This window comes from Vulpes vulpes, chromosome 7 (genome assembly GCF_048418805.1).
Source record: "Vulpes vulpes isolate BD-2025 chromosome 7, VulVul3, whole genome shotgun sequence".
In the NCBI taxonomy this organism is placed as follows: domain Eukaryota; kingdom Metazoa; phylum Chordata; class Mammalia; order Carnivora; family Canidae; genus Vulpes; species Vulpes vulpes.
The window spans coordinates 111,009,986-111,037,399 of record NC_132786.1 but is presented as its reverse complement, the minus strand read 5'-3'; the positions used below and the strand labels follow the sequence as shown (position 1 = coordinate 111,037,399).

The 27,414-nt window shown below is 38.9% G+C and overlaps 1 protein-coding gene across 1 annotated transcript in view; it reads right to left on the bottom strand.

Annotated features, from left to right (window-relative positions):
• The window catches only part of BMPER (BMP binding endothelial regulator), a 243,167-nt gene that overhangs the window by 180,584 nt on the left and 35,169 nt on the right, over window positions 1-27,414 (bottom strand). The window contains exons 4-5 of the mRNA XM_026019115.2: window positions 4,873-4,955; window positions 1,427-1,517 (exon numbers count right to left, since the gene is read on the bottom strand). Of these exons, the coding sequence (XP_025874900.2) occupies window positions 1,427-1,517; window positions 4,873-4,955 (174 nt within the window). The remainder of the gene's footprint in view (window positions 1-1,426; window positions 1,518-4,872; window positions 4,956-27,414) is intronic.

Sequence of the window (27,414 nt, the reverse complement as noted above, 5' to 3'; positions counted from 1 at the left end):
TATCAATCTCAAGCTTGCCGGTGTATAGGAATTATGTGGGGGGTCTGGATTCTGCTCTCAGAGATTCTGATGGACTTGGTCTGAAATGAAGCCAGGGCATCAGGATTTTTTTAAAGGTTTCCAGGTGATATTCATGTGCAGCCTAGAGAGCTACTGATCTAACTTAGTAAGGACTCCTTAGGCATTTAAGAGTATGGTTACATAATACAAATACAAAGCACTTAATGCATTCAGAGGCAGAAGGAACTCAAGCAAACTCCGTTTGATAGGTACAAAATAATTGGATTATGGAAATAATTCTTTTACTTTCAACCAGTTTTTGGCCTTCTTGTAAGCTCATCTAAGAATGCAAGCTTCACAGAAATCCCAATGTGGAAAGGAAGTTTGGCTCAATCAAGACTGTCCAGGGAACTCAGGAAGGCTAGAGGTAGTAAAGAGCAACTGTTCTCATTGTCATTTAAGGACGAGAAAAAAAAAAATGAACTCTAGGAGGGACTCAGGTTCAGGCACATCTCAGACTGCAAGGAGTATAGGGGAGGTTGAGCAGCTGCCTGCAAAGAGAGCAGGGCTCATCTTTGCAGAGCATCACAGCATGGTACCTGAGCCATTCCCCAGCAAGTTTTGCAGAACAGAAGGCCCTTTGGAGATTAATCTCAAAAGCAAAGAGTGCTAGTGGTGAGGATCGCCTCCAGTGAGGAAAAGCACTCAGAGTAAAACCAAAACTCAGAACATCTGTCTGAGAGCATGGGCCAGGGGCTTAAAGGATCAGAAAAAAATTCTCTCACCTCAAAATCCCTGGGCTCATACGTAAGGGCAAGAAAAGATGCAGGAGGCCTTTGTAATCCTGTTCAGAAAAGTAAGAGGAAACACTCTAGCCACTGGAAAGGAAAGATCCCTTTGCTGTCAGCTAGGCAGTGGGGCCCTCGTAAAAGACAGTGGGTCCAACTTGTTGCACCACACCGAAAACTGAGACCAGCAAAACCCGAAGCTAAATTCACTTAGGGACACAGCTCTCAGTTTTCAGAAAACATCTGGTCACTTCATCACCAAGGCAAGCTCTAGCCAAGATACTGCAATATGAAGCAGTAAAAAGACATTTCTGGAAGCAAGAGAAAGCCACAGCCTTTCCTTCCAAAGTAAGCGTTACCTGTGGCCCTGTGGAGTGGAAAGCGGGCCTCCGGAGCCTGGAGCATCCACATGCCAAGACCTACAGCACATTGCATTCATCCTGGGCACACCAAGGAGTCCAACCGGACATTGCTATGCAAAGGAGTTTGCTCTCTAAACCCATTCTGTACACAGACACCAAGTGAGAAAAGTTCCAGTCCAGAAGGGGAGAACCCTGCCTTCTTGAGAGAGCTCAGAGATTTCACAGTGATGTGCTGTACCAGGGAGCCTGGAAGCCTTCCCTTCCTGAGAACGTTACCTGGACATGTGGGGCAGCACGTTCCCAGATGCTTGGAAGGGTTTTTACAATGAACAACACATCGCACCTCAGACTCTGTGACAACACCTTCCTGAAAAACAGAATGACACAAACATGTCAGCCTGGAATTCCCACTGAGGAGGGATTCACTTTGGGAAAGTAACCAAGGGAGTGGGGGAAGCATCTGAACACCAAAGTGCAAAGGAAGGTGGGTGTCAGGTCCAGAGGACATGGCACCAATGAGGTCCCATCTCCCCAGCTCACAGCCTTGATGCTTTCAAACTCAGAGCACAAATCCCGTATTGGCCCTGTTCTGGATCTTCCTCTTTGGCCCCAAGTTTTTTCTTTTAAATCTAGTATTGAAGACCTTCTTGCTGTCAGCCAGCAGCTGAGTCTACTATTCATTCACAATTGTTTTAAGTTGTCAACACTGACTGTATTTTCTATCATTGTTATTACACTTTAAGCCATTAATTATGAGGCACAGAGTATAAACATAATACCCCAGACTGGCATCTGGAGACCTTATTCCTTACCCCCCCCCCCCCTAGAAATATCTAGACAAGCTCTGCAATCTTAGAAATTTTACTCTGCCTCATATAGGGAGCCTAGTTCTCCAGCATCAAATAATGAGATTAGATAAAACTGCTTTAAAGTTCATGCTATATATAGAAAAATAGAGCCTTTAGATCTTAATAATGAAACCGAATGACTCATTTGCAAACGAACCTTGGGATTCTAGTATTTTAATGTCAATTGACACTTTTTTTTGATTAATTGTCAGAGCTGGCCTTTGAATTATTTTCTCCATATTCTCTACCCATTTTATAAATGGATTTGTGTTTTTATTTAATTTTGTTTTGCAAGGAGGGGTAGCACAGGCTAAAAAAAATGTAACAGTTTGACAACTAGATAATTTTCCTCATCCTGTCTGCTACCATATTATCTCAGTCCAACAAGGAAAGTTGTATCCTAGATGTCTTCATATTTGTCGAGCCTGAGGATTCCACTACGAGAGGAATTTATTGTGGTCTATATCACATTTGGGAAAGAAAAAACAACTGTCAAAATATCACAATCTACAACATCAAAAAAGGATCTGTGCTTTAGTTACATAACTGAAGCAATGCAAAAAGCTATGGCCCAAGATCAATTTCCCTTTAGTATCTGCAATCCAGATGGAGGTTTCAGATTTGTTCCCAGCATGAATTTCCTGTCTGTGATCTTCAGTTTTCTCTTTAGTAAGAATGTCAAAGAGGAAAATAAAGGTAAATTGTTCACCATCAGAACTCTTTTGGTAGGAGGATTTAAGAAGCTAGAATTCAACTCAAATGGAAATAACCCAGGTTGTTAGACTAGCTGTTACCTGTCTGGTACCTAGTTGTGTCCAGTCCATGCAGCCTCTACCTGAAGTGTTTTTATTGATGCTTACCATCACCCTAGGAGATAATACCATCCTCACTTCACAGGAAATGAGAAGGAGAGGTCCAGTGTACCCTACACTCTCTCTTCTGTTACCCATCTTGTGCCCTGAGAAGGGAAGAGTTAAAGAGTTTGCAATTGTGCCATTCTACAGAGGAGTATCTTAAGTGAAGCCTTCCCTTCCAGGTACCAGTAAGTGGCTATTTCCCACATTCACAGATGAGAACTCATTCCCTAAAGAAGGAAGAAAATAATCCAGGGTGGGAAGGTGCCAGCTGAGCAGAGGGACAGCTCTTATAACTACCTTAGAGGTTTGCTTTTATGACTATTGAATGAAATGTATTTCTAAACAAGTTAGCAGGGCTTAGGCAAAATCTTTAAAAAGGAGGAGAATGAAACAGCAAAGGTCATCTTTGGTAGGGAACATTCCCTCTCAGGGCTCTACTCTGCAGTTCAGCACTTCCTGACTCCCAGGGCTGTTGGTCCTTGAGATCGCTTCCAGTGATAATGGGATGTTCCTTCCTGCATCATTCTCTGTGGGCCTAATGAGTGGCTGGTAACCAAAGACGATAGGCAATAGGAGTTTCAGTGTCAACACTTGAAAATGGCTTCATGTGTTATTCGGTCAACAAAATATTTCCTCCCAGATAATAGCTTTCATTTAATTCTTCATCCAAAAGTAGCAAAATTCACCACCAGCTCATGCAATTTGAGGATCTTCAGGACCTCTGGCTGTTGCAAAAAAATGTTATACTACACTCCAAAAGGTAACTCCAAAAAGGTTGTCTTGTTTAAAAGATAGTGTAACAGGGCTTTCAGAGTGCACCTATCAAAGAGTGGAAATTTCATTGGTCAGGAAGCAGGATGTGAGTGGGGTGGTGCAAATTTTAGAATGAATTGGACTTTTGATATTATTAAAACTTACTGCTCTCATCTTTTTATTCCATGAAGCTGGTTGAATCTATAACCCAGAGCAAAAATTCAACAAATATTTATTGATTCACTTAAAATATTATTTGCATCTGTTCTACCTACTGCTTATTTTCACAAATAATTTTGATTTATTATACAAATGAATTGAACAATTAGCCAAATAAATAACTGATGATCTTTTGAGTGAGTGTACCCACCATGAAAATATAACGGCATGGCTGCATAAAAGTCAGATTTCAGTATACTGTCAGTATACTTGAGATAAGATCCAAAAGAAACATGCATTATTACACTAACCTTTAAATGCAAGAGCATATCTTGGAACAGTAAAATGGGGCTAGGGGTAAAATGATTTAATAGCATCTTCTCCACAGAGAATTTCTAAATTATGTCAAAACTAGATAAGCATTTTTTAACTGAATATTTCTTCAGAGATAAGAAAAGGAGTTTGAACATTTAGGTTCTACATTTCTCCTATAGTTTATCTTGCTCTATTGAAGATCTGTAACAACTAGAGTCATGTAGAATCAGTGCCCTTTGCAGAGTGCAGCAAGTACCAGCCACCGTGGGCTCCTTAGGACCTGAACTGGTGGTTCTCAAATTTGTCAGGTTGAAATCATTGAGGTTACAGTGTACTAATTGCTTTGATTTAATAAGCTTACAGATTGGCTCCAGTCCAAAATATTTCTAAATCAAAGAAGGAAAACATATATCCTCTAACAATACTTCTTTCTGCTAACAGGAATTCATGTTTTGCTCAAAGTTGACTCACAGGAAGACATGAATTTTCCCCAAGGACATATACATCTTCCCAGAGATTTTCCAGGCACAATTTAACAATGGCGGATAATTCCACTGCATGTTTCCAGAAGTGAGTGCTATACGGTATCTATCCTGGACCTGTCTTGTTATGGTGAATGTCACAATAAATATGCAGAAGTTGGTTTTTTATTTGTTTTTTGTTTTATTCTTGCTTTGCTTTTTGTTTTTGGGAGGGAGGGAGGGTATTCTGTGTTGTCTTCTAAGGCACAGAAGATCCTTCTGAGGAAGACGATTGATTCCCTTTGAGTAGAGAGTAAAATAGACTTTACCTGGCACTGATGTAGAACACAGGGTTGTGCAGGACTCTGCCATCTGAAAGAGCTGTTATAGGTATTTCCTTCATAGGTGCAACCTAAACAGGAAACACAGAAGCAGGAAAAAAAAAAAAAGACCAAGAATGAATGTGTGTTTCCTTTATTTTTGGAGCAAAGGAAGTTATGTTTTCTAAGCCAGGACTAGGGATAGTGGGAACCATCACGTTCCTTGGCCATTTTCTCCAAAACACAACTAAGCCTTCTAAATATCCACTTGGTTTTCACTTACATTAATTATTTGGCTACTGAGATTAACCTCCCAGACTAAGTTTTCAAATGGAAAAGCATAGATTGATGAACTTTCCTGGCCAAAATGCATGACCTCGTGATTTTATTTATGCCTAGTGAAGTATGAGGAGGACAAGGGCTAAAATCACCACTGTATAAGGGGATTTTTCATAAGACTTAAATGAACACAAAACTGCTGAAGGTCAAGAAGGAAGTTTAAAACCTGACAGGAGCTAAAGCAGAAAATTAAAATACAGGAAATGATTGCAAAATTCTATACCCATCTAAGACGCTTGACAAGCTACTATCTTCACCAGACAAAATCTTCCAAGTCTTGCCTCCCAGTTTAAGAGCTATTATTTCACATTTCACTTTGATTTTACTTTTAGATAGATTTTAAAAATCTAAAATTAAATGTATGGATTATCACAAGTTAATTCACTAACCAAAACAGAAGCCATGCTCATTCATCAGCAAAAGCAGAAATCAAAGACCCAGAGATCTCAAAAGAGGAAACAAGCCAGTTAGCTTAAGTTCCTATAGAAAGAGCCAAAGAAATAATGGCACAAGGATCACAGCCTAGATCTTTGTTTAGCTTGTCCAAATATCACCCTCCATCCCATGTTTTACATTTTCAGGGAAGATGCACCTGCCTATGCACTCATCACTGCATATTAGATTATTAGCAGCGCATGAAGCAAAGGGATTTACAAGTCACAGTCTGATTCCTTAGCCCAAGGAGTACAGAAGTAGGAACACATACATAGGATAATGCAGAAATAAAAGGGCCTGTCTCTCAATACCAATGATTGATTTCTGGCAAGCCAGTCAACCTCAATCCACATCAGTTTTTCTTGTCCAAGACACAGATAGAAAGCTCATCTCCTTCTCTGAATTCTTTTAGATATTGCTGTGGTAATTAAAATAAAATAAAATAAAATAAAGTAAAATAAAATAATAAAATATAAAAACTCTCTTAATACACAAACTGAATACTAAAGGACTGAAGAAAATTTCAAGAGACACTCTCATAAACTTGGAACCATGATCTGAATTGCCAGAGAATTATGAATGATTGAAAAGAGCTCAGTAATATTCTTCTCTCTAGTTCCTACAAATCAAATTACTAAAATACACAGCTGATTGGAAACATATTAGGGAAATGCTTTCACTATATATTTTTTAATTTCCTTTGCATGAAGTGTTATAGTGATAAAATGTTCAACCACAGGAACCCCTAGCACACTACAAATACTTATGCCAAACCAAGAATGAATATAGTAAATTTTCAACAATGAAAACCAATATAAAACAATTTGGGCTAGCATAAATCTTACTGAACAAACACACTTACAATAGATGTGCCATGTGCATGTCTGATCCACTAACACAGACTCACTGGATAATAAATAACTTGTTCTGAGAGATGGAGGCGGAGAAATCAGAGGACCAAATCCAATTCATGTTAAGTCCAAGTAAATATGAAACGCCTGCCAAGTCTGCCAGTGGAGTTTCCAAATATGTTATATATTTTCATCCTCTGGATTTAAAAAAAAAAAAGACTGAAAGAAAGGGTGATTTTCTGCTGCTAATAGAGCAAGCAAAGATCTTGCCTTTTTTACTTTGGAGGAGGAAGTACACTACAAAACCCATGCAGACCAGGCAGGAACTGCAAGCCAAGAGACTGTTCCTACACAATGCCAGGTCATGTGTGAGGGGTTCCCAGGAGTAGGGCAGGCCTCTCTGGATTATTCCACTCAATATGGGATAAAAGGTATTCGAACAAGTGGTTCACAGTGCAGAGAACGGAGCAATGTTTTCTTCCTCAAATAAGTGTCAGTCTAAAGGCTGGCTCCTCCACCTTAGTTTAACATATGAAGAACAAGGTGAAACTGTGAAGTGCTCATTGCTTAACTGCCCTTGTTCACCTATCAGTGTACCACACCCGAGTCCACAGAACAGATTTTCCCAAATGTTAGATGAGTCTGAATGATAGAATAGATGCCCAAACATCTATGTTAATCTCTTTAGCAAGTATAATCCACACCTTTTCCTTTTTCTTCCTATCCTTGCCAACATCACTAGTACAGAGACTCCGTATACCAAACATTCTAGTAGATTGTTTATGCTGGGGGTTAAAATAATGTTTGGAGGGGTTTAAATGGGCATTTTCACTGCTCTTTGGGTTTCTGTTCTAAGATAAACATGCTATTTGATGCAAGATACTAACATGAGCTATGTGAAGACATATATACATATAACCAAAAAGAACCTCATATTTACTACAGAATTACCTCTTATTTTTTTTTTGCCACCAACTTTAAGCTGCTGACAAAGCAGACAGGCAGTATCTTGCCCCTCTCTTTATCAAAACCCCAGAGGAGGTATATACTAAATATCTCTCTTATTGGCCAGTATAAAAAGAGAAGCAAAAAAATATTTCCATCAAGGCAGTGCTTCTCAAACTACCTCTAACGAAAGACCAGTTTATTTTATTTTTCTTCTTCCAATCCAATGTGGACTTCTATCTTCATAAAACATAATAAAAATGAATTACTAAAAGTTTCAATTTAAAAGACTAAGACAAGGGCACCTGGATGGCTCAGTTGGTTAAGCATCTGCCTTGGGCTCGGGTCATGATCCAAGACTTCTGGGATTGAGTCCTGTCTCAGGCTCCCTGCTTGGCAGGGAATATGCTTCTCCCTCTACCCGCCGCACCCCCCCCCCTTTATGCCCTCTCTTTCTCTCTCAAATAAATTTTTTAAAAACTCTTTTTTAAAAATTAAAATAAATAAAAGACAAAGACAAAATATAAGCTCAATTTTTTGTATTATATGTAATAGGCATAAAATTACTCTGTCAAATTATAATGAACGTTTCTAATTGTCTCTATTTCTGTACTTCTCTCAATGTAGACTAGAAATGTAGTCTATGGACCATTGGCGACCTACAGAGCATATCTTGGGTTGCAGTGCACTAGGGGATGTGTTGCAGGGCAAGGTGAAGCCACTCAAAAAAACAATCAAAGCATTTCAATCTTAGAACTAGAAGCAAACTTACAGAGAATATACTTTATCTCCTTCATTTCACAGATGAGAAAATTTGCACAGAAAGATTAAAGTGGCTTTCTCAAAGTTAGAAAGCCTTGGGTGTGAAGGTGATGCTAGAATCCATGTCCTGCTTGAAATTCACACTTTCACATCCAGTTCTAGGCAGATGGTATTATTTGGGCACTCTCTAGTGCATAATATCCTTGCATTGAGACCTCAACAACCCAGATTAAAACTAAATGACAGCATATTCAGGAACTTTAAATTAAAGAGTGAGTAAATGGGGTAAGCAGAGGCATGGTCAGGCCACCAATAAAGTAGCTTTTCTTTTTTCTTCAAGTATTTGTAAATAAACTCTTGACAAGAGAATTTATAAATATTCATTAGTTTTCTTCTGGTGATAAAAAGCTTCTCAGATTCCACACGCTTCAGTAAAACTATCCATACTGCAGCAGGGGGAAGTAGTTATCTTCCGATAAAACCACTACAATATATATTGAGAACCAATAGTTCTCAATCTAGGGCGATTTTACATTCTCCCCATCCCCCACCCCGGAGACTTCTAATAACGTTAGAAGATAATTTCAGTTGCCACAAGTGGGGAGATAAAAGTGTTACAAGCATCTAGTGGGTAGAGCCCAGGGATGCTGCTAAACACTCTACAATGCACAACAGAGGCTCAACAAACTCAAAATGTCAATTGTGCCAACACTGAGACACCCTGATCAAAACCATCACATCCCCAACTAGCTCTTCTCTACAAAATTAGAGTTAGACAAAAACAAGCATAAACTAGCTACACTTCACCTATGTATGTATTTTTGGCTTTTTATATGTTAAATATTTTCTGGGTGGAGAAGAATTTCAGAGCATTATTTTTAAACATACACACTCTTACAGAGAAGCTTGGCCTAGTCAACTAGTCAATTCAGAAAACACATGGCAATGGTAACAGGAAGTACACACATAAATTGAATCCACAATTAAGCAATAAAACTCATTTTTCCTATTAGTTGCGACCATTTCAGCAGCCATATTATCCCAAGAGAGAAAGAATACCACATATTTTCATCATTCTGTTGTTAAAATAGCTGTTAAAAGTCATCAGGACCATTAAAAAAAAAATGGCATTGGCCTTCTAATAAGCCTTAACTCCACCTGGTCTCACCCTAAAAAGGCTTAACCTTCTCATCTGTCAGGTTAACATTAGCCTAAGAGCAGAGAACTGGACCTTACCATTACCAATAACAACCCCCAGCAAGCACCTCACAGCATTAGCCTCAGCCTACCTTTCCAGGCCTTTCAGTCCTGGAACTCCATCCAGCTCCCTGGGATTATCCATGTTCTCCACTCATAACAGACCTGAAGTTCTTGGGTTATCAGGCTTTTGCCTCCACCATCCCACTGAAACTTCACTGTCTCTGGCCGCAGCTGCTTACTACTACCCAGTTCAAAGACAGTCTTCACCTTACAGGACTTCTCTGTGGCCAGATGACCACACTCCCCTTCCTTTTTTGCCCCTTCCCACAACATACATACCTTCTAGATGTTCTCCAATTATCCGTCCATTCTCTCCACTCCTGCCTCAACTAAGCTGCTAGTTCTTTCTCACCTGGACTACTCCAATAGGCTCACTGTTTCTCTCAGCTGGGATAGGGCCAAGCATACTCCTGCACAGCTACCAGTGTGTGCTCTTTCAAGTCCGGGTCATTCATGCACTTGCACTATCAATGACGAAAGGTTCACAGCCTGGCTGAGATGTAGACTGATACCCATCCCCAATCTTTCTTCTCCAAACCAACTGGCTCACAGTATCGAGAAGGAGGAAGTGGGAGAGGATTTAAAACCACAGACCAGGGCAGCCTCCGTGGGGAAGCGGTTTAGCACCGCCTGCAGCCCAAGGCATGATCCTGGAGACCCTGGATTGAGTCCCACGTCAGGCTCTCCATATGATGCCTGCTTCTCCCTCTGCCTGTGTCTCTGCCTCTCTCTCTCTGTCTCTATGAATAAATAAATACAATCTTTAAAAAAAAAAAAACCATGGACCTTTGCTATAAAATTCAAACTTCTTAGCATATATCTCAGATCAGGCCTTGACTCACTTTTTCATTCTCTTATCTGCTGCTCCCAAATTCCCCACACTGCAGACATGCCACACATAGAATCCCCCCCAAATATGTCAAGAAGATCTCACCCTACAATTCTGCAAATGCTGCTCCCTTCTTTAAAAACCCAGATCTCATCCATTCCCTCCATCTCTATCATCCCCACAGTGACACATAGGTCACATGGGCCCTCCTTCTTTGCCTGGCTGACTCTTCCTTCAAGACTCAATTCAAGGTCCTAGCCTCTGGGAAGCCTTCCTAGAAACTTCCCCATCAGGATGTGCTCTTGTGCTCTTTCTTCATGTGTCTGCGGGCTTTCAAACATCCCTTTATAGGTCCCTTACAGTACTTTGTATATGGCAGGTACTTAAGAAATGTTCAATTTCACTGGAATACATAGTAAGCACTAACATGCAGCTATGCCTGTAAACCCCAGAAAAAGAATTTTGAAAAGATGACATTCCCTGGACCTCCTGTCTTTCTCCTCTTGGCAAGTGAACTAGTTCAATCCACTATTCCACTTCCAGAAACAGCAAAGCTTTCCTGCAGCAACTCAGATGTCAAAGCTGCTCTCTTTTAACACCGACTAACCCTACTACCCCTCATGGACCAGGCGGGCGAGGATTGAACAGAATGAAGGAAAGTCCTCGAGCTTCCAGGACCTACCAAACCTAAGTAGTGACAAGCATACCAACACTTTCCTGGTACCGTCTTCCCATGCTGTGCAAGCCTCATCTTAGATTAACTTGCAGGAGGGTGCCTTTTCTTTCCAAAATCCACTTTGGTACCCCAAATTTGTTTTATTCTTGTCTTTTGTTGGGGGCAAGGGTTAGCATGCAAACTGTCATACTTACTTAAAGAGAAGTTGGGGTCTTTGAAGTCAGTTCATGCCACATGGTACAAGGAAGCAGAGCAAACAGCTTTGCCATTCTTTGCTGTTTCCGGGCCACCTGATAGGTTACCCCTAGCCCTGGGACTTGGTCAATAAGCCCCAAATTACCCCAGTCCAATACAATTTTTTTAATGAAGCACTTTTCAGACACTGTTCTCCAGAAACATATGGAAGTATAATCAAGAGGGATAAACATAAAATCTGACTAGCCATTCTAGGGCTTATATCGTGTCCTTAGGAGTTCATTTAAAACAGGCTTTTATTACTCTCCAAGGCTGTACCTACCATGAATCCTGCAGGCAATTTTGCTTATTTTTGGCTAATGGGAATTTTATAGTCAAACCATTTCCTCAATCCCAAGAGAAAGAATCAGCCTCATGAACGGAGTTCTTAAAGAGTAGTGTGTGCCCCCCACAACATTCTTTTTCATGACTTTTTTGTTTTGTTTTTCAAATAGAAATTAAATAGATGATTGAAATGAAATAATCAATAGAAAAATAAATGATGGGAAGCTATTTTACTTAATTTTTGATGGCTTTATGAATAAAATCCCAAATATGCAGAAGTATTAGACGAGTACAGATGATTGCAAATTCAACTCACTTCACCATTACAAAATCTCCACGTGACTTACTTGGATTTCTAATCTATGTGTTTATTGAGGACTGTAAAGTGAAGAAATTGTGGCTTATAGAGCCAGTCTCATAAGTTCAGAAGATTATAATACATACAATATCTGGCATTGATATTAAGGTAATAAAACAGATTCTAGGAGCCACAAATAAATTAGGCTTCTATGCAATAAAATATGCTTCCAAACTTTTAGTGTAATTAATGTAATAAAGGAAATATGCAATGCATTAAGAGACAAAAATACTTGCAACAATTTTTTAATAGATCCACATCACCCATCACTCCTGCAGTTGATCTGTTCTTACTATAAAGAACACAGGAATGCTTCTCCCTCTGGGCTGAATTGGCACTGCAGGGGCCAGGCCCATTATATCTTCAGCATCCCATTGTTAAACACCCAATATCCATTGCTCCTCAATGGGCAAAGGAGAAAGAACTGAGTGGAGCTCAGATGGAGCAAAAATGGAAAAAGAGTAAAAACCAGGAGAGATTGTCCTATGAAGTCATCAGACTGGTTTTCTAATGTGGACCAGCAATATGTCACCAGAGGTCATTTCCAAAGGTGAGTTCCAAAAAATATTTTCAGAAATATTAAATAAATAATCCTCCAACAAGAGAAAATAGAAGAGAGAAAATAAAAATTACTACATAGTTATTAAAGGTAAGGCACTGTTCTTGGGGTTTTCACATGTGATTTCATTCTATCCTCACAAAAAGAATTCTAGGACAGAGAACACTTTACCCCTAGTTTTTAAAATGAAGAAATCAAAAAAAAGCTAAATTACTTTGTCCAGATCACAATACAGTCATTCTTTTTATCTTGCTCCAAAATTCATGTTCGATTCATTATTTGGTTCCTGCCATGCACATGAAGGAAACTTAGAATGTGGTAGCTTCAAAAGTAAAAATGATATCCATGAGGAACATAACATGCTGCCTTTCGGTGTTACTTTAACATCATGTTCCAGTGATGTCTAAAAAACAATATTATAAAGCAAAATGCAGATTTTGTGGCCAAAGAGGCAAGACCTGATTTTGTGGGTTTATGTTTAAGCTCTGTTCTTTACCTTGGGCTACCAATCATGCCATCCTTTAGGCCTTTTGAAGCAACAAATGATAAAGGATCAAAAGATCAAATTCAAACATCTAAGGTTGGATTCGTGCATTTTTCAAAACAGGAACATGTTTCACAGTTTGGGACACACAGCAGCAATTTAAGAAAATAAGATTTATTTGAAGACAGCCAAACACCAAACACCTCAGAGGATAAATTATGGCAGCCACAAAGAGTCATGAATGGAACTCTCAGTTTCCCCAAAGTATTTTCAAGGATATCCATGAAAATCTCTTTGACTAGCATGAAGAAGAAATAAGTTATATACAACACGCATATGAAATGCCATCTATTTGATTAATGAATTGTACTGCATGATTTTCACACTTGAGAAAGAGATTACACAGACATAACCCTTATGGTTGATTAAATAGGATGTTTAGGGCTTCTTGCAGAAAATTTGTCAGAAATATCCTACCACCCTCATTTTTCTTTTGAAAATTTTCTTTTGAAAATGTTCTTTTCATTTGTTTTGAAATAATTACAGATTCACAGGAAGATACAAAAAAATATTTTCTCCATGCACCTTTCATCCAGGCCCCTCCAGCGTTAACATCTTGCATAACTATAGTACAGTATCAAAATCAAGAATGGACATTGGTACAGTCTACAGAGCTTATTCGGATTTTACTGGCTTCACCTGTACGTGTGTGTGTGTGTGTGTGTGTTTCTATGCAGTTTTATCATATGTATATCTTTGTATAACCAATAAATATTCAGAATTGTACTATCACAACAAGGCCCTCTCAAGCCATTCATTTATAACTACACTGACTCCCCTTGTAGCCTCCATCTCTAAGCCTGGACAACCGCTAATCAGCTCTCCATCTGTATAATTTTGTTATTCAAGAATGTTATATAAATGGAATCATACAGTATGCAGACTTTTTAGATTGGCTCTTTTCTTTTAGAATAATTGTTTTGACATCCAAGTTTTTGCATGGATCAATAGTTTAGTCCTTTTTTATTGCAGAGTAGTATTCCATGGTGTGGCTATACCAGTTTATTTAACCATTCACCCACTCAAGAACATGTGAGTTGCTTCCAGTTTTTGCCTGTTATGATTAAAGCTGCTATGAACATTTGTGTACAGAGTTTTGAGGTCACATTGGTTTTCATTTTACTGGAATTGCCCAAGACAGCAATTGCTAGGTTATATGGTAAGTGTATATTTAGTTCTATTAACCATTATACCCTTGTCCAGAGTAGCTGAATCATTTCGTATTTTTACAGAAATATATCAGAGATTTTCTACATCTTCACCAGCATTTGGTGTTAATCATGCTATTTTTTTCTTTAGCCATTTTGATAGTTAAGTAGTAATATCTCACTGAGGTTTGGATTTGAATTTTCCTAATGGCGAACGATGTTGAGTAACTGTTCATGTGCTCTATTGCCATCTGTATATACAATATAGTGAAACACACCTCCTCATGTCTTTTTCTCATTGTCTAATTAGATATTTTTATCCTCTTCACAAGGTCTTCCCCAAAGCAAAAATGTTTAATGAAGTTTAATTTATCAATTTTTCCATTTTATGGACAGTCCCTTTGGTATCAAATCTAAAAAATTCTTTGCCCAGCCCTAGGTCTGACAGATTTTTCTCCTATATGCTTTCTGTACATGTTTTATAGTTCTGTGATTCACATTTAAGTCCATGATCAATTTTGCATTAATTTTTGTATAACACACGAGGTTTAGCTTATGTTCATTTTTTTGCCTGTGCGTGTCTAATTCTTCCAGCACCGGATGTTGAAAGGGTCAGTCTTCTTCCATTGAACTGCCTTGGCACCTTTATCAAAAGTCAGTTGTGCATTTTGCAGGAGTCTATTTCTGGGCTTTCCATTCTGCTTCATTGATGTATACATCTAACCCTCTGCCAATACCACATCGTCTTTATGACTGCATCTATATTATAAGTCTTGAAAATGGGTAGACTGATTTTCCCCCTTTTATTCTTGTTTTTCAAAATCGTTTTGGTTATTCTAGATCTTTTGCCTTTTTATATAAATTTTGGAATAAGCTTGTCTATATCTACAAAATACCCCTGTTAGGCATATCCCTTTTTATGTCTTTTAAAAAATTGTTTATATGGGAAAATCAGGCTTGATGCATGCATCACCTAGGAGCCTCTCCCCTGCAGGATGAAGCCTGCCTGTGTTTGTCAATTACACTTTTTAGAGAGCATTTGTCAAAGAGCAGTCCAAGGACTAAGGTCATCCCTGGGGGGTCAGGGGTGGAATGCAGATCCTTATAGCCCATCTTTTTCTTATCTGCCACCTTCTTTACCTGGGCTCTTTTCTAGAAGGTTTGAGCTGAGACTCATTTGCGTGGGATGATTTTAGGACTGTGTGGCCAGCAGAAAGTGTCTGATTAAACAGCACAAACATATTTGTGGAGTCTTCTGGGAGGCTGTGTGTGGCCCCCCTCTAATCTCATGCCATGAAAACTGAGGGAGGTCTTCATTACATTTGCAACATGGGTAGATAAGGGCATTAAAGAGAAAAATTCACCCTCTCTAAAAACAGGACAAAATTGAAAAAGACCTTCTTCACCCATGGGCAGAAGCTGTAAAAGAGATTGCCAAATATCTGACAAGAAAAGCAGTCATTGATGGGCATGATCATACTTGAAGAAGGATAAGGAGAAATCGCCACCAAGAGAGAAACCCACACTTCATCCAACATGGAGTTCAAGGAGAGGTGCTTAATGGGAGCTTAATGGGAGCTCTGAACCATCAATCACCTGCACTTTCTAAATCTGAAAGCATGGATTTCTGGGTTTTAGCCTGTCAACAAAGGCTTATCTTTTAAAATATATTTCTTTTGTCAGTGGTATTTTTAAAAAATAATAAAAATACTGAACTCGTAGCATGCAGTCAGTGGCATACTGCCAATGTTTAATAATCAGCTCTACAAAAGAGAAAAGCCCTGATTTTGTAGGGTTTTCCAATTTCCAAGGTGTAAATACTCCCACCAGTCAATTTCAAACTACCAATATGATGTCCCTGAACAAAAAGCTGGGAAGATAAGCACTCCAACACACCACTGTGTACAAAACTATGTATTTTAACATTAGTGGCTATTGGGTCTGTGAAGCTTCTCTTCTTCCTAAGAGCAGACCATGAACATTTGGCTAGAGTTTAGGGGATTTCATTGGCATCCAAGGCCATGCTCTTTTTTCTATATACCTAGATAAATAACTTAAGAATACCAATAGTCACATCTTTTAAGTTATGACATTATATCTCACCCTCCTCTTAAGCATTCTATACACAAACTGAGAATTTAACCAGAAGAACATTAATTCCAGTGGCTTCCAAGCCTATTGAACATCAGAACCACATGGGAGCTAGTTAAGGACACAGATGCCCACTAGAAGCAACCTAAATGTCCACTGCTGGATGAATGGATAAACAAAAGCTGTTATATGCACACAATGAATTCTTATTCAGCCTCAAAATGGAATAGAATTATGATACATGCTATAATATGAATGAACATTGAAAATATTATGTTAGGTGAAATAAGCCAGTTCCAAATGGATAAATGTGATATGATTCCACTTCTAGAAGGTACCTGGAATAGGCAAATTCACAGAGATAGAGAGTAGAATACAGGTTACCAGGGGCTGAGAATAGGGAGTTATTGTTGAGTGGGGATAGAGTTTCAGCTTGGGATGATGAAAAAGTTCTTGAAATGGACAGTGGTAATGATTGCACAACAATGCGAACACATTCAATGCCACTGAACTATACATTTTAAAATGGCAATTATATATATTTTACCACAATAATAATAAAAAAAGAATACAGATGCCTGGGCCTCACTCACTGGAAATTATGATTCACTTGACCTGGAGTGGAACTCCAGAATCTGAATATCTCACATTAGCCCTGGCAACTCTGAGGCCATCCAGGTTCAAGACCCCTGTATTTTGCCGAAGACAAAACCAAGGCCTAGAAAGAGGTGGCTTGACAAAGGTCAAGTAACTAGAAGTGACAGATTTGGGAATTGATTCCGCATCTAATTCCAAGTCTTGTCCTCTTGTCATTCTTGAAAGACTGAGAATTTTTATGACTATCCTCTATCTAATCCACAGGCCTCAGAGCACAGAATTTCCTTGTCTAGATGCATGAAAATATTACCCTGGCTTTTGAATTTAGCTCGTCAATGTGTCCTTGCCCCTGGAGGTTTCAAGCCATTACTCTTGCATTCACAGCCTCATCAAGGTGGCCATACCACAGTCCCCAGAACCCAAAACATCAAAAACTCAAAGTGCATTTTTAAATCTGATCCCTCTGCCTGTCCCAGGTATGGCTCAGAGAATGCCCAGACATTCTAGGTCGTCAGAGGGCTGCCTCATGTGGTAAACATCAGCTGGTCAATGCCCAAGCATGTCTGCAGATAAACATCTTGAGCCCTTTAACCACCAAGCTACCAGAAACATAATTAGCTGGCTCCGGTGTAAATAAGCTCATCTGAGTGAAGATGCACTCAAGTTCATGGACATACCAATGTACTTTGTTCACCTTCATTATCATCAGTACTGCTAAACATCAGCCTCTCCAGCAGACAGGTTTCTAAGGCAAATACATACTAACTCTCATGATGAAATTCCTCTCAAAAAGAAAACCTAGAACGTTTGATCTTAAAAGAAAAAAAAAAGTGCCAATTTTTTTCTGAAGATAAAGAGTGATCTCTGATCAAAGCCCAATAAAAATGGTTATAAATACAGCATTATGATCATTTTTAAAATAATAAATAGATGCATGTACAGTCATGCATCTTCATAAAGAGATACATGTCACACATACAGACATACTTTCCATTTTTGGCAGTTGCCAAACTTAAGCAGAAAATCAAAGAGAACCTAAGCATGTGTTGGGGGCTTCCATGTCAAATTGTTTCTTTCCTGTAGTTTCTAATGATGGACCCCAACTTTTCACTGAGAACCCCTCACTTTATTTTTTTTTTCTTGGTCTGATAGCCTCCATGAAACAATGCCATTAGAAGCCTCAGAGGAGATCAGAGTGTTTTGATTCCAAGAAATTTTCAGATGATAAGCATCACTATGATTTCATTCTTATACTGAAACATAAGACAGGAAAGGGGGAAAATCATCTTCAAGTGCAGAGAGGTTTTATTCTTCATGGCAGACAAGTTACAAGGAGTCACAAAATAGTTTTAATAGCAGCTGCAGAAAACTCAAAGCCAAATTAGAGGTGTGTTTTATGTGATGTGATAAAAAGGAAGCAGATAATCATATCAAAATGATGGTAACTAGGAAATTTGAAGTCATAATTGCATAATATTATTTGGTAACTTTGCACAATACAAGGAAAGAGCTACCAAAAATTACATGGAGGTTATCACCAAGACTGTTAACACTGAAATACACTACAGTCACTGCCACATAAAAATACACACAGGTGCTGGTGATTTTGAGGATTTTTTTTTAATCTCTATGGAATTCAGTGAAGAAACAGTAAAGTATCGGGAACCCAGGGCGGGGTATAAACATTCAGCCATTTTTCATGCCTGTTATACATTGTTATTCTCTTCCTATAATTCTTATTCAACTCCTTTTTAAGCCATGCAGAATCCGAAAAGGACTTAAGATGTGTTAAGATACATATGACTTGAAGGACACCTGGGTGGCTCAGTGGTTGAGTGTCTGCCTTTGGCTCAGGTCCTGATCCTAGGGTCCTAGGATTGAGTCCTGCATCAGGCTCAGGAGCCTGCTTCTCCCTCTGCCTATGTCTCTGCCTCTCTCTGTGTCTCTCATGCATAAAAATAAAACTTTTAAAAATAATAAAAAGTTTTTTAAAAGATACATATGGCTCGATAGTAATACACTAAATATGCAGCATATGAATACTAACTAGGGAAGGCTGAAATTTGGTCCAAATTCTCCTTTTTCCTACTCCCCGTTTTCCAACATATATTTAGTAGGCAACCACTGTGTGACAAGCACAGTGATCACAGCTGAGAATACCATAGTCGCTGCCCTCACAGAGCCTCCAGCTTGGTGGGTGTTACAGAAAATCAAAATGTGAATTCAAAATGATGCCTTGTCTTAAGAAGAAGGGATACTTAATTTCATGGCAAGTAGCTGCGGCATCAAGGAAGTGATGCCTAAAGTAAGAACTAAAGAAAGGGTACAGGTTAACCAGGTTAACTTAGTTAACATGCAGAGTCAACAGGATATGCAAAGCCCTATGGCAGAACACAGGGAAACGAAGGTCTTCTAACTAGAGAAGTCCAGAACAAGAGAAGGATAGAGGATAGCAGGAACCAGACCTTGCAGGTCTTCGTGACCACCAGACCAGAGGAGGAGAGAGAACAGCCAAGAGTCAGCATTTGTTAGCACTTACACTGTGCAGTGTAATCATAAGCTATCTTCTGGCTCTAAGCAGCATTCTCCATAGATGCTTCTCCTTGCCACACATCTCAGAACTAGTCTGAGTATGGCTGGTAGGATTCTAAGATGTAATCCCCTTGACTGTGCGCAAGACATGCGTATGTGATGAATGGCCCTCCTGTGATTAGGTTATCTTGCCTAGCAAAGATAAATAGATTTTGCAGGTGTAATTAATATTCTTAATCAGTTTGATTTTGAGTTGTTAAAAAGAGAGATTATCCTGAATGGGTGTGACCTAATATATGAGCCCTTGAAAGGATCTATAGGTCAGAGAGATGCTTTCCTGTTGGCCTGAAAGAAACAAGCCATTCTAAGCTGCAAGGAAGTGAATTCTACTAACAATAACATGAGCTTAGAAGATGATGTTGAGCCTCAGATAAGACCCCAGCCCTAGTTGACTCTGAATGCAGACTTATGAGACCCAAGTAAGCTGTGCCCAGAAACCTAACCCATGGAAACTCTAATAAATGAGTGTTATTTTAACCTGCTAAATTTGTCATTGCTTGTTAAGTACCAATAGAAAATTAGTAGATTGTGTATCAGCAGCTGAATGCTGAGATCACCTGTGTTCTATTACAGCTGTCAAGCCCATACCTGATTGAAGCACTTTGCATATGATACTAAAGGAAGACCAGGGCCACCAGCCTCCTCCAACACAATGAAAACATCTTCAACTTGCCCACTTTCAAAAAGTGAAAACTGATGCACCCAAGCCAGCAGCAAGCCTTGAAAATCTAATCTTCTAACTTAAAGGCAACCACAAACTCTTCACTTAAACTGCCTTCCAAAATATTACAGAATTTAAAAAACAGAGGCCCTGAATAAATGGGCTGGGACAAATCTGACAGGGAAAGCTGATCTCTGTTTTATGTTTTCTTACTAGTTTTAACAACTATAACAGATTTTTGTAAAGTATGATTTTAATGTTAACAAGATTTTTTAAACAAATAGGGTCATTTTTATTTAAATGCCAAAATAGCCTGGTTTATATTACGGGAAACCAATCTTTGAAATATAACATTTTATACATCTTTTTTCAGTTAGAGTAAAGGAGGGGAAAAAAATAAACCCCTCCAGTTCGTTGTTTTGTTATGGTTTTTTTTCTTGTCTTTAAAAGCCTGTAAATAATCCCCACTCAAATTACTGAGGCTGAGTAGATAAAATTAGTTATACTGCATAAATTAAAATGTATATGCAGGCATTCCATTAATCTAACAACTTTTCTCAAGAAACATATCAGAAATTCTCCTACGCTCAAAATCATGATAAACATAAGAATTGCCCTGGAATTGAGTAGCTCAATGGTGGAATGTTTTTCAAAGCAATGCAATTTCTTAAGATGTTTTAAGTGATATGTTAGGGTCTGAGCATTCAAACTGCTAGAAGTAAAGCTAGTGGATACTTTCGTTTGGTTGAAGACAAAACACACACACACTCAAACACACACATAGTGTGCAAAGGTTGGCTCTGGAAGGATCCCCAAGAATCTGGTTAAGTGGTTATCTCCAGGAAAGGGTATCAAGTGGTCAGAGTCATCAAGAGTGGGAGAAAGCCTTACTTTGACTGTAGATGCTTTGTGTAGTTTTAATTGTATGAATGCATTCTCTATTAAAAATATTTTATGAAAGCAGGCACACACATACTCACAAAAGACTAATGCTCATCTAAATTGTCTCACTGGGGCACCGCTGCAGTATAAACAGTCATGGATACTAAGGGGAAAAAAACATTAAGTTAGGGGTTCCCAAAAAATGTCAGTAAGAAAAGCCACTGCTTCCTAAGCCACATGTTTTTTTCAATCACCTCCACAAAACTTCTCGGCCCACATATTTCCTTTGAAATTGCAAGTCCACCCGGGCTATAAAAGCCCAGGGAAGGAAAAGGGGTATGGCAAGGCAAAGATAAAATTGAGGCTGTCATCTCTCTCCTTTATTTCTGGAGTTCTCCTACGAGTCCAGGTCTCTCCTCCCTCCCTCTTATCTCACAGGCAGTATGATAGCAGGAATAGGAGCATTTGGAGTCTAAGTCGCCTCCCCTACCTCTCAGCAACTGTGGGATCTTCAAAAACATCACTTCATATCCCTAAGCATCAGTTTCCCCATCTGTTAAATCAGGATACTAACCACTTCCTCAGGGCTAAATATTAAAATATCTATAAAAACCTGAAGACTGAAATTTGTCATTCCTCGCAAAATCTTCTTTAACTGTAGTTCACAGTATGGTTTAATGACCGTTAGAGCATTAACCTGATGACAGCTCGTTCCTTATTTGGGATGTGAAAGCTGGGGCAAATTGCATCTGGGTAGAACACCTATAATCATTACCAAAGAATCTGGTCCCCTCTGAAAGAAAGAAAAACAGAGGTTGAGGAAAGAGCCACTCTTTTGTTTAGGCAAAAATCAATGCCCTCTTGGGACTGCTAAAAGAACTTTGGTTAAAAGCAAACAACCAGATTTGCACAAGGCTAACAGCCTTTCCATCTTAAAATGTTTAAACAATAGGACAATTTACTCTGTCAACATAGAGAGTGTGACTATTTTTAAATAAGTGTTTTTTTTTAATGTTCATTCCTATTATATGATAAGTGGGTGCCTCCCTCCAAACAGCCACAAAGCAGTATTATAAAAGGCATGATCATCTTGCAGGTCACTCTCCAAACAACATTGAGAAGAGGCCCCTTATTCATGACCTTGAATTGTATAAAGGCAGCCTATAGTTAATAATGTTCAATTTTTTACCATTATTCATAATTCCTTTTTACTTTGGTCAGTAAATTGGTCTATATAAATGAGCCAAATCCCCTTAAAATTCTCCATGCATTCTGTGCTAATTTTTATTTATCAGAACCCAGGATGGTTGGCCTGATTCTAGGAATTAGTATGCAAATATTTATACTTTGTCTCTTTCATTTCATGAGACATAGTAGGATATCTTTTAAATCAAATATAAAAGTTAAACTATTTTAAAAAATGCAACCTATGGGATCACAACCCATAGAAAAGTAAGATAAAGCAAGAGAAATCAGACAAGAGAAGATTGTGGAAAATAAATCCCACTTGACAAATGAAAAACTTTTTTATTTCTTTCATCAAAGTATTGCAAACAATTAATATTTCATGTTCTATATGAAGAAGATGGAATTTGACCTATAAATGCTGGAAATACACCTTATTCATTTATGATCCACTAATAACAAACATATATTCAGATAACAAATACATTATTGTTCATGAAAGAACCCCAAATTAAAGAGTGATTCTCAATCCAAGTAAATACAGAAACGCTGCCAAAACTGTGTTTGTCTCTCAATGATTTCATCTGTTTCCATCAAACAATATTGAGTTTTTTCAAATTAGATTAATCTTTGCCTTGTTGTTAGGTTATTTGGATGAAAATTTATAACCACTTTAACATAAAATAATCTGAGAAGTACATTGAAATAACTGCTTGAGAAGAGCTAGTTATAATCTACCTACTTTTCTATTTTAAGGACTATTTTTGGATTCATAACAGTTGAAAACAGTTTGGTAAACAGTGCTATCCCATAAAAACTTAGCATGCAGATCAGTAAACACTTGTTGAGTGAATGAATGAATGAATGAATGAAACATATAAACAATCTGAAGTAAACAGGAACAAAATGCATGAATGCATACACACACACAATCTTCCTAAGAATTCTTCTGAAAAATATGAATTTTCACATTTCTGTCCATAAGTAGATCTATCCCTACAATTTCCTTTTCAATATCAACACCTTTTTCAGAGGAAACTAAGTAGAAGTCATGATAGGATTCTATTACATTTTTATCTGATCTCTTTCCTCCAATCGACAAATCAACAAAAATTTAAACAAAATTTATTCTAGATTTGTTTTAATTCAGTAGGTCTAAAGGAAAGCCCAGAAAGCAGCATTTTATCACATTCCCTAAATGATTATGAGTGGCAGACAATGTTTAAGAACGATTTCACGTTTTTTTGTGTGTACTATGACCTTCACCTGGGAACTTTTCCTTGAACAGCCCTCTTTGGACGTGATTAACTCCTTGTTCATGAAAGTGAGTTGCCCTTTCTGGAAAGCCTTCCCTGGAACACTCCCCAGTCCTTTGCCCAGGCAGTCTTTCCTACCTCTCCCTCTGCACTCTGGCACACCTTCCCTAGAAAATGTCCCCCTGGATGGAATTCCTCTGCCCCTCAGGAGAGCTAGGTCCTTGAGGACACTGACACCCTCTGGCTGAGCTGTGGGTCATTAACACCTCGGCAAATGAATGATTTAACTTCTCCGGGCCCTTAGTTACCTCATACATAAAATGAGAAAGATAGAAAGTACCTCATTATTGTGAGGACTAAGTGGTGAATGCAAACCAACTAACCCAGTATCCTGCCTTGTGGGAAAACAAGACCCCTCAGAACTGCTTCTATGGAGATAGTAGTGAGGCTAAGACCTTAAAACCAATCCTCGATTAACACCTCACTACCCACAGCGTGTCAAGAGCACTAACTTGAAAGGCAAAGCCCAAGGCTCTTAAAGGCCTTGGAGTCAGAGCTCTTGGGAGATACAAGCAGGTTCCACTTTTAATCACAGCAGAAGGTGATCCATGTATAAAAGATTGTGTTTTCCTATAGGAACAATGTCATCATGAATGTGTGTTCCTCATCAGCAGCCTGGCCCCAAACAAAAATGGGAATAACACATAAAGACCCTTAAAGAACGGGCATGGTCATAAAGATCAAGATCCAGGAAATAGAGACGCCTGAGTGGATCAATGGTTGAGCGTCTGCCTTCAGCTCAGGGTGTGATCCCAGGTCCAAGGATCAAGTCCCACATCGAGTTCCCTGCATGGAGCCTGCCTCTTTCTCTATGTCTCTGCCTTCTCTGTCTCTTATGAATAAATAAATAAAATCTTTTTTAAAAAATCCAGTAGATATAAATATCTGTAATTATTTAAAAGAATGAAATTAGGCCCCACATAATCATAAATAAGCTATGAACACTAATTACAGAAGTGGCCCAAATATATGACAACAAAGAATAAAATATAGGCATAAACATAAACATTGCATAATATGGGATTTTTATGTGGCCCAAACTTCTTTAAGAGATAGTCCAAGAAAGAATGAGCTGATAATACACCTTCTTCTCTCCATACTTTCTACACATTAGAAGTATCAAAACAAACAAAAAGTAATAAACTCAGAGCACTTTCAAATGCTTCAAATGTGGAGTATGCTTAATGATTAGGATTACAAAGATACCAATAATGGTATTTCTAACTGAGAGATCATTCTTAGAAATAGGCAAGTAAAACATTTCCCCCTTCCTTTATCTAAGCTCTATCTAAATTCAGTCAATTCAAAAACTGCAGGTTGTCAACATTGGGCCAAATTCTGTGAAAATAATATCATTCAAGTCTTAACTTGTTGACAACTGTCAGGGCTTTCTAGAATACACAGAAAAGCACGAAAGCAATGGATAGCCCTCAGCTAGGTTCTTTAAGAGGCACTTGCTACCATTCCTCACCAGAGCACAGAAAGGGGAAGGAAAACATTCCCTGTACTATGGGGGAAGTCGAGAACAGGGAAGTAGCAGGAAAAGAGTCCATGTGGCAGTGGAAAGTGAGGAACTGGCAGGATGGGGAGGGGCAAGCTTTTAAGGTGAAGGCAGCCAGTATGTCTAAAATGTTGCCATGTGTAACACTAACTCTCCCTTCTCTCCTCCATAGTCTTTTCAGGAAGAAACAGCCTAAAAACTGTGAGGAGACTAGGAAAGGAGACTATTCTTGCCTTCTTTGGAGTCCACTGAGGAATGTCTTTTTCAGCTGAACATTTGCACAACTTGTCCGTGTCACATCAATTTCCAGCCTTCTGTCCTTAAGAAATATACACATGTAGGCACAATAGTCATGGCAAGCTAGTTCCCTTCTTAGTAAAAAAACCAAAAATCTAAACAACTATCAGTGGGGAGATGTTAAATAAATTACTGTACATGTATGCTATGAATCCATACAATGGTTGAAAGGCATGAACTGACACAGGAAAATTCCTATGTCCTACTCTTGTTGAAATACTTTTTTAAAAGCAAACTGTAGGGATCCCTGGGTGGCTCAGCAGTTTGGTGCCTGCCTTCAGCCCAGGGCATGATCCTGGAGTCCCAGGATCAAGTCCCATGTCAGGCTCCCTGCATGGAGCCTGCTTCTCCCTCTGCCTGTGTCTCTGCCTCTCTCTGTCTCTCTTTCTCTCTCTCATGAATAAATAAATAAAATATTTTTTAAAAAAGCAAACTATAAATGATGATGTAACACTTAATTCCATTTATGTAAAAATAAAGCCATAGATATGAAATTATGTATATATGCATATGTATATATGTGTGAACAACTATGTAATAAACTGAAAAGGTCTGGGAAAGATCCAATAAATTGATGGGAGTTGTTATTTCTGAGAAGAATGGATTTTTGTAGTTCAAATAGGACTTTTTTCCCCTTTTGTTTAAATTTTTTGGTATGATAATATATTAATATAGCAGGTATCACGCTGAAGTTAATATATATAATTATGCTAGAAAGGAAAAGAGGAAGAGAGAAAAGTACAAACAGATGATGGGAGGTAGGCAACCAGTTATTGGGGATCCATCCCCCCCCCATTTATTACACAATTAAATAACTGGGAATGAGTTTTGATATACATTCATCAGCACTTCAACATTTGAGTTAAATTTTCTTGGTCATATCTATTTTACTTTATTTCTTACACATCGTTGTAGTAATATACAATTCACAAATCCGAGGAGTGCATAGAGTTAGAGGAACATGATGGCCTCACTGCCAAGGCCATGATGACTAATATGGAGGAACAGCAAGCAGATCAATTCGGTTAGAACAAAAGGGAGAGCAAAATAGAAAATAGGTCAGAGTCAAATTGTAGAGTTCTTAGGTACAAAGTGTAAAGGTTTGAGAACAAAGAGATTTTTTTCACCTCGAAGATGTGTTGATCAGAGTAGATACCAACCAAACAGCCTATAAATCTGTGGTTCTCATTCCCTCATCAAGAAGGCCCACCCTCTGTCTTCCTGTCCTTTCTTCATCTGGTAGCAGTGGTTCTCAAGCCTGAGTCCCCTTGAGAGGCCTGGTGGAAACCTAGAAATGTAGACTCAGGGACAATCCTAAAGTGAGACCACACTCTCTACCCCATCTCCATCATTTACTAGCTCTGTGACCTTGGGCAAGTCACTAATCCTCTCAGTGCTACCATTTTTTTTCCTCTGCAAAATGGGGCTATGATAGTACCAGAATTTTGTTTTTTATTTATTCATTCATGAGAGACACGGAGAGAGAAAGAGGCAGAGACACAGGCAGAAGGAAAAGAAGGCAGAGGGAGAAGCAGGCTCCATACAGAGAGCCCGATGTGGGACTTGATCCCAGGTCTCCAGGATCACACCCTGGGCTGAAGGCAGCGCTAAACCACTGAGCCACCTGGGGTCCCCGAGCTGTGAGAATTTAATGGCTGGCTCTGAGTAAGGATTACCTGTAGCAGCCGCTGCTATTTTGATAAAGAGGATGATGACCTCAATTACTATTACTATTAGGGGGCAAGGCACAAGAATCTACATTTAACAGGTGATTCTGTAGGTCCACTGCATTTTGAGAATCACGGCTTATACTCACGATTCCCTCAGGTAAGAGAAAGAACAGACAAAAAAACAATACTCAAGGGGAAGTCAAAGCAGCTAGGAAGCTTTCACTACTGCTTCACGCAGGTAGCAACACTAGATTTCACCTTCCTGCATTCCTGCTGGTGGCAGAGAGGCCCTTCCAGGAGGGCTATCTCTGCCGGAAAGCCTGGTAGATCCACACCCTCCACCCATCCCACCAGGTCAGATGTGTGCTGTGCTCATCTCTCCAACAGGCCTGGCTGCACTGTGTCCTAATCTGTTTGGTGAGCAACTTTAGAATGAGCATAAGGTGGTACCCCTGAATGTAAATGCCTTTCAAAACACAAATTAAGTCCACCAGCTCTCTGCTTACCATACATTGAATGATTCAAAACCAGAGG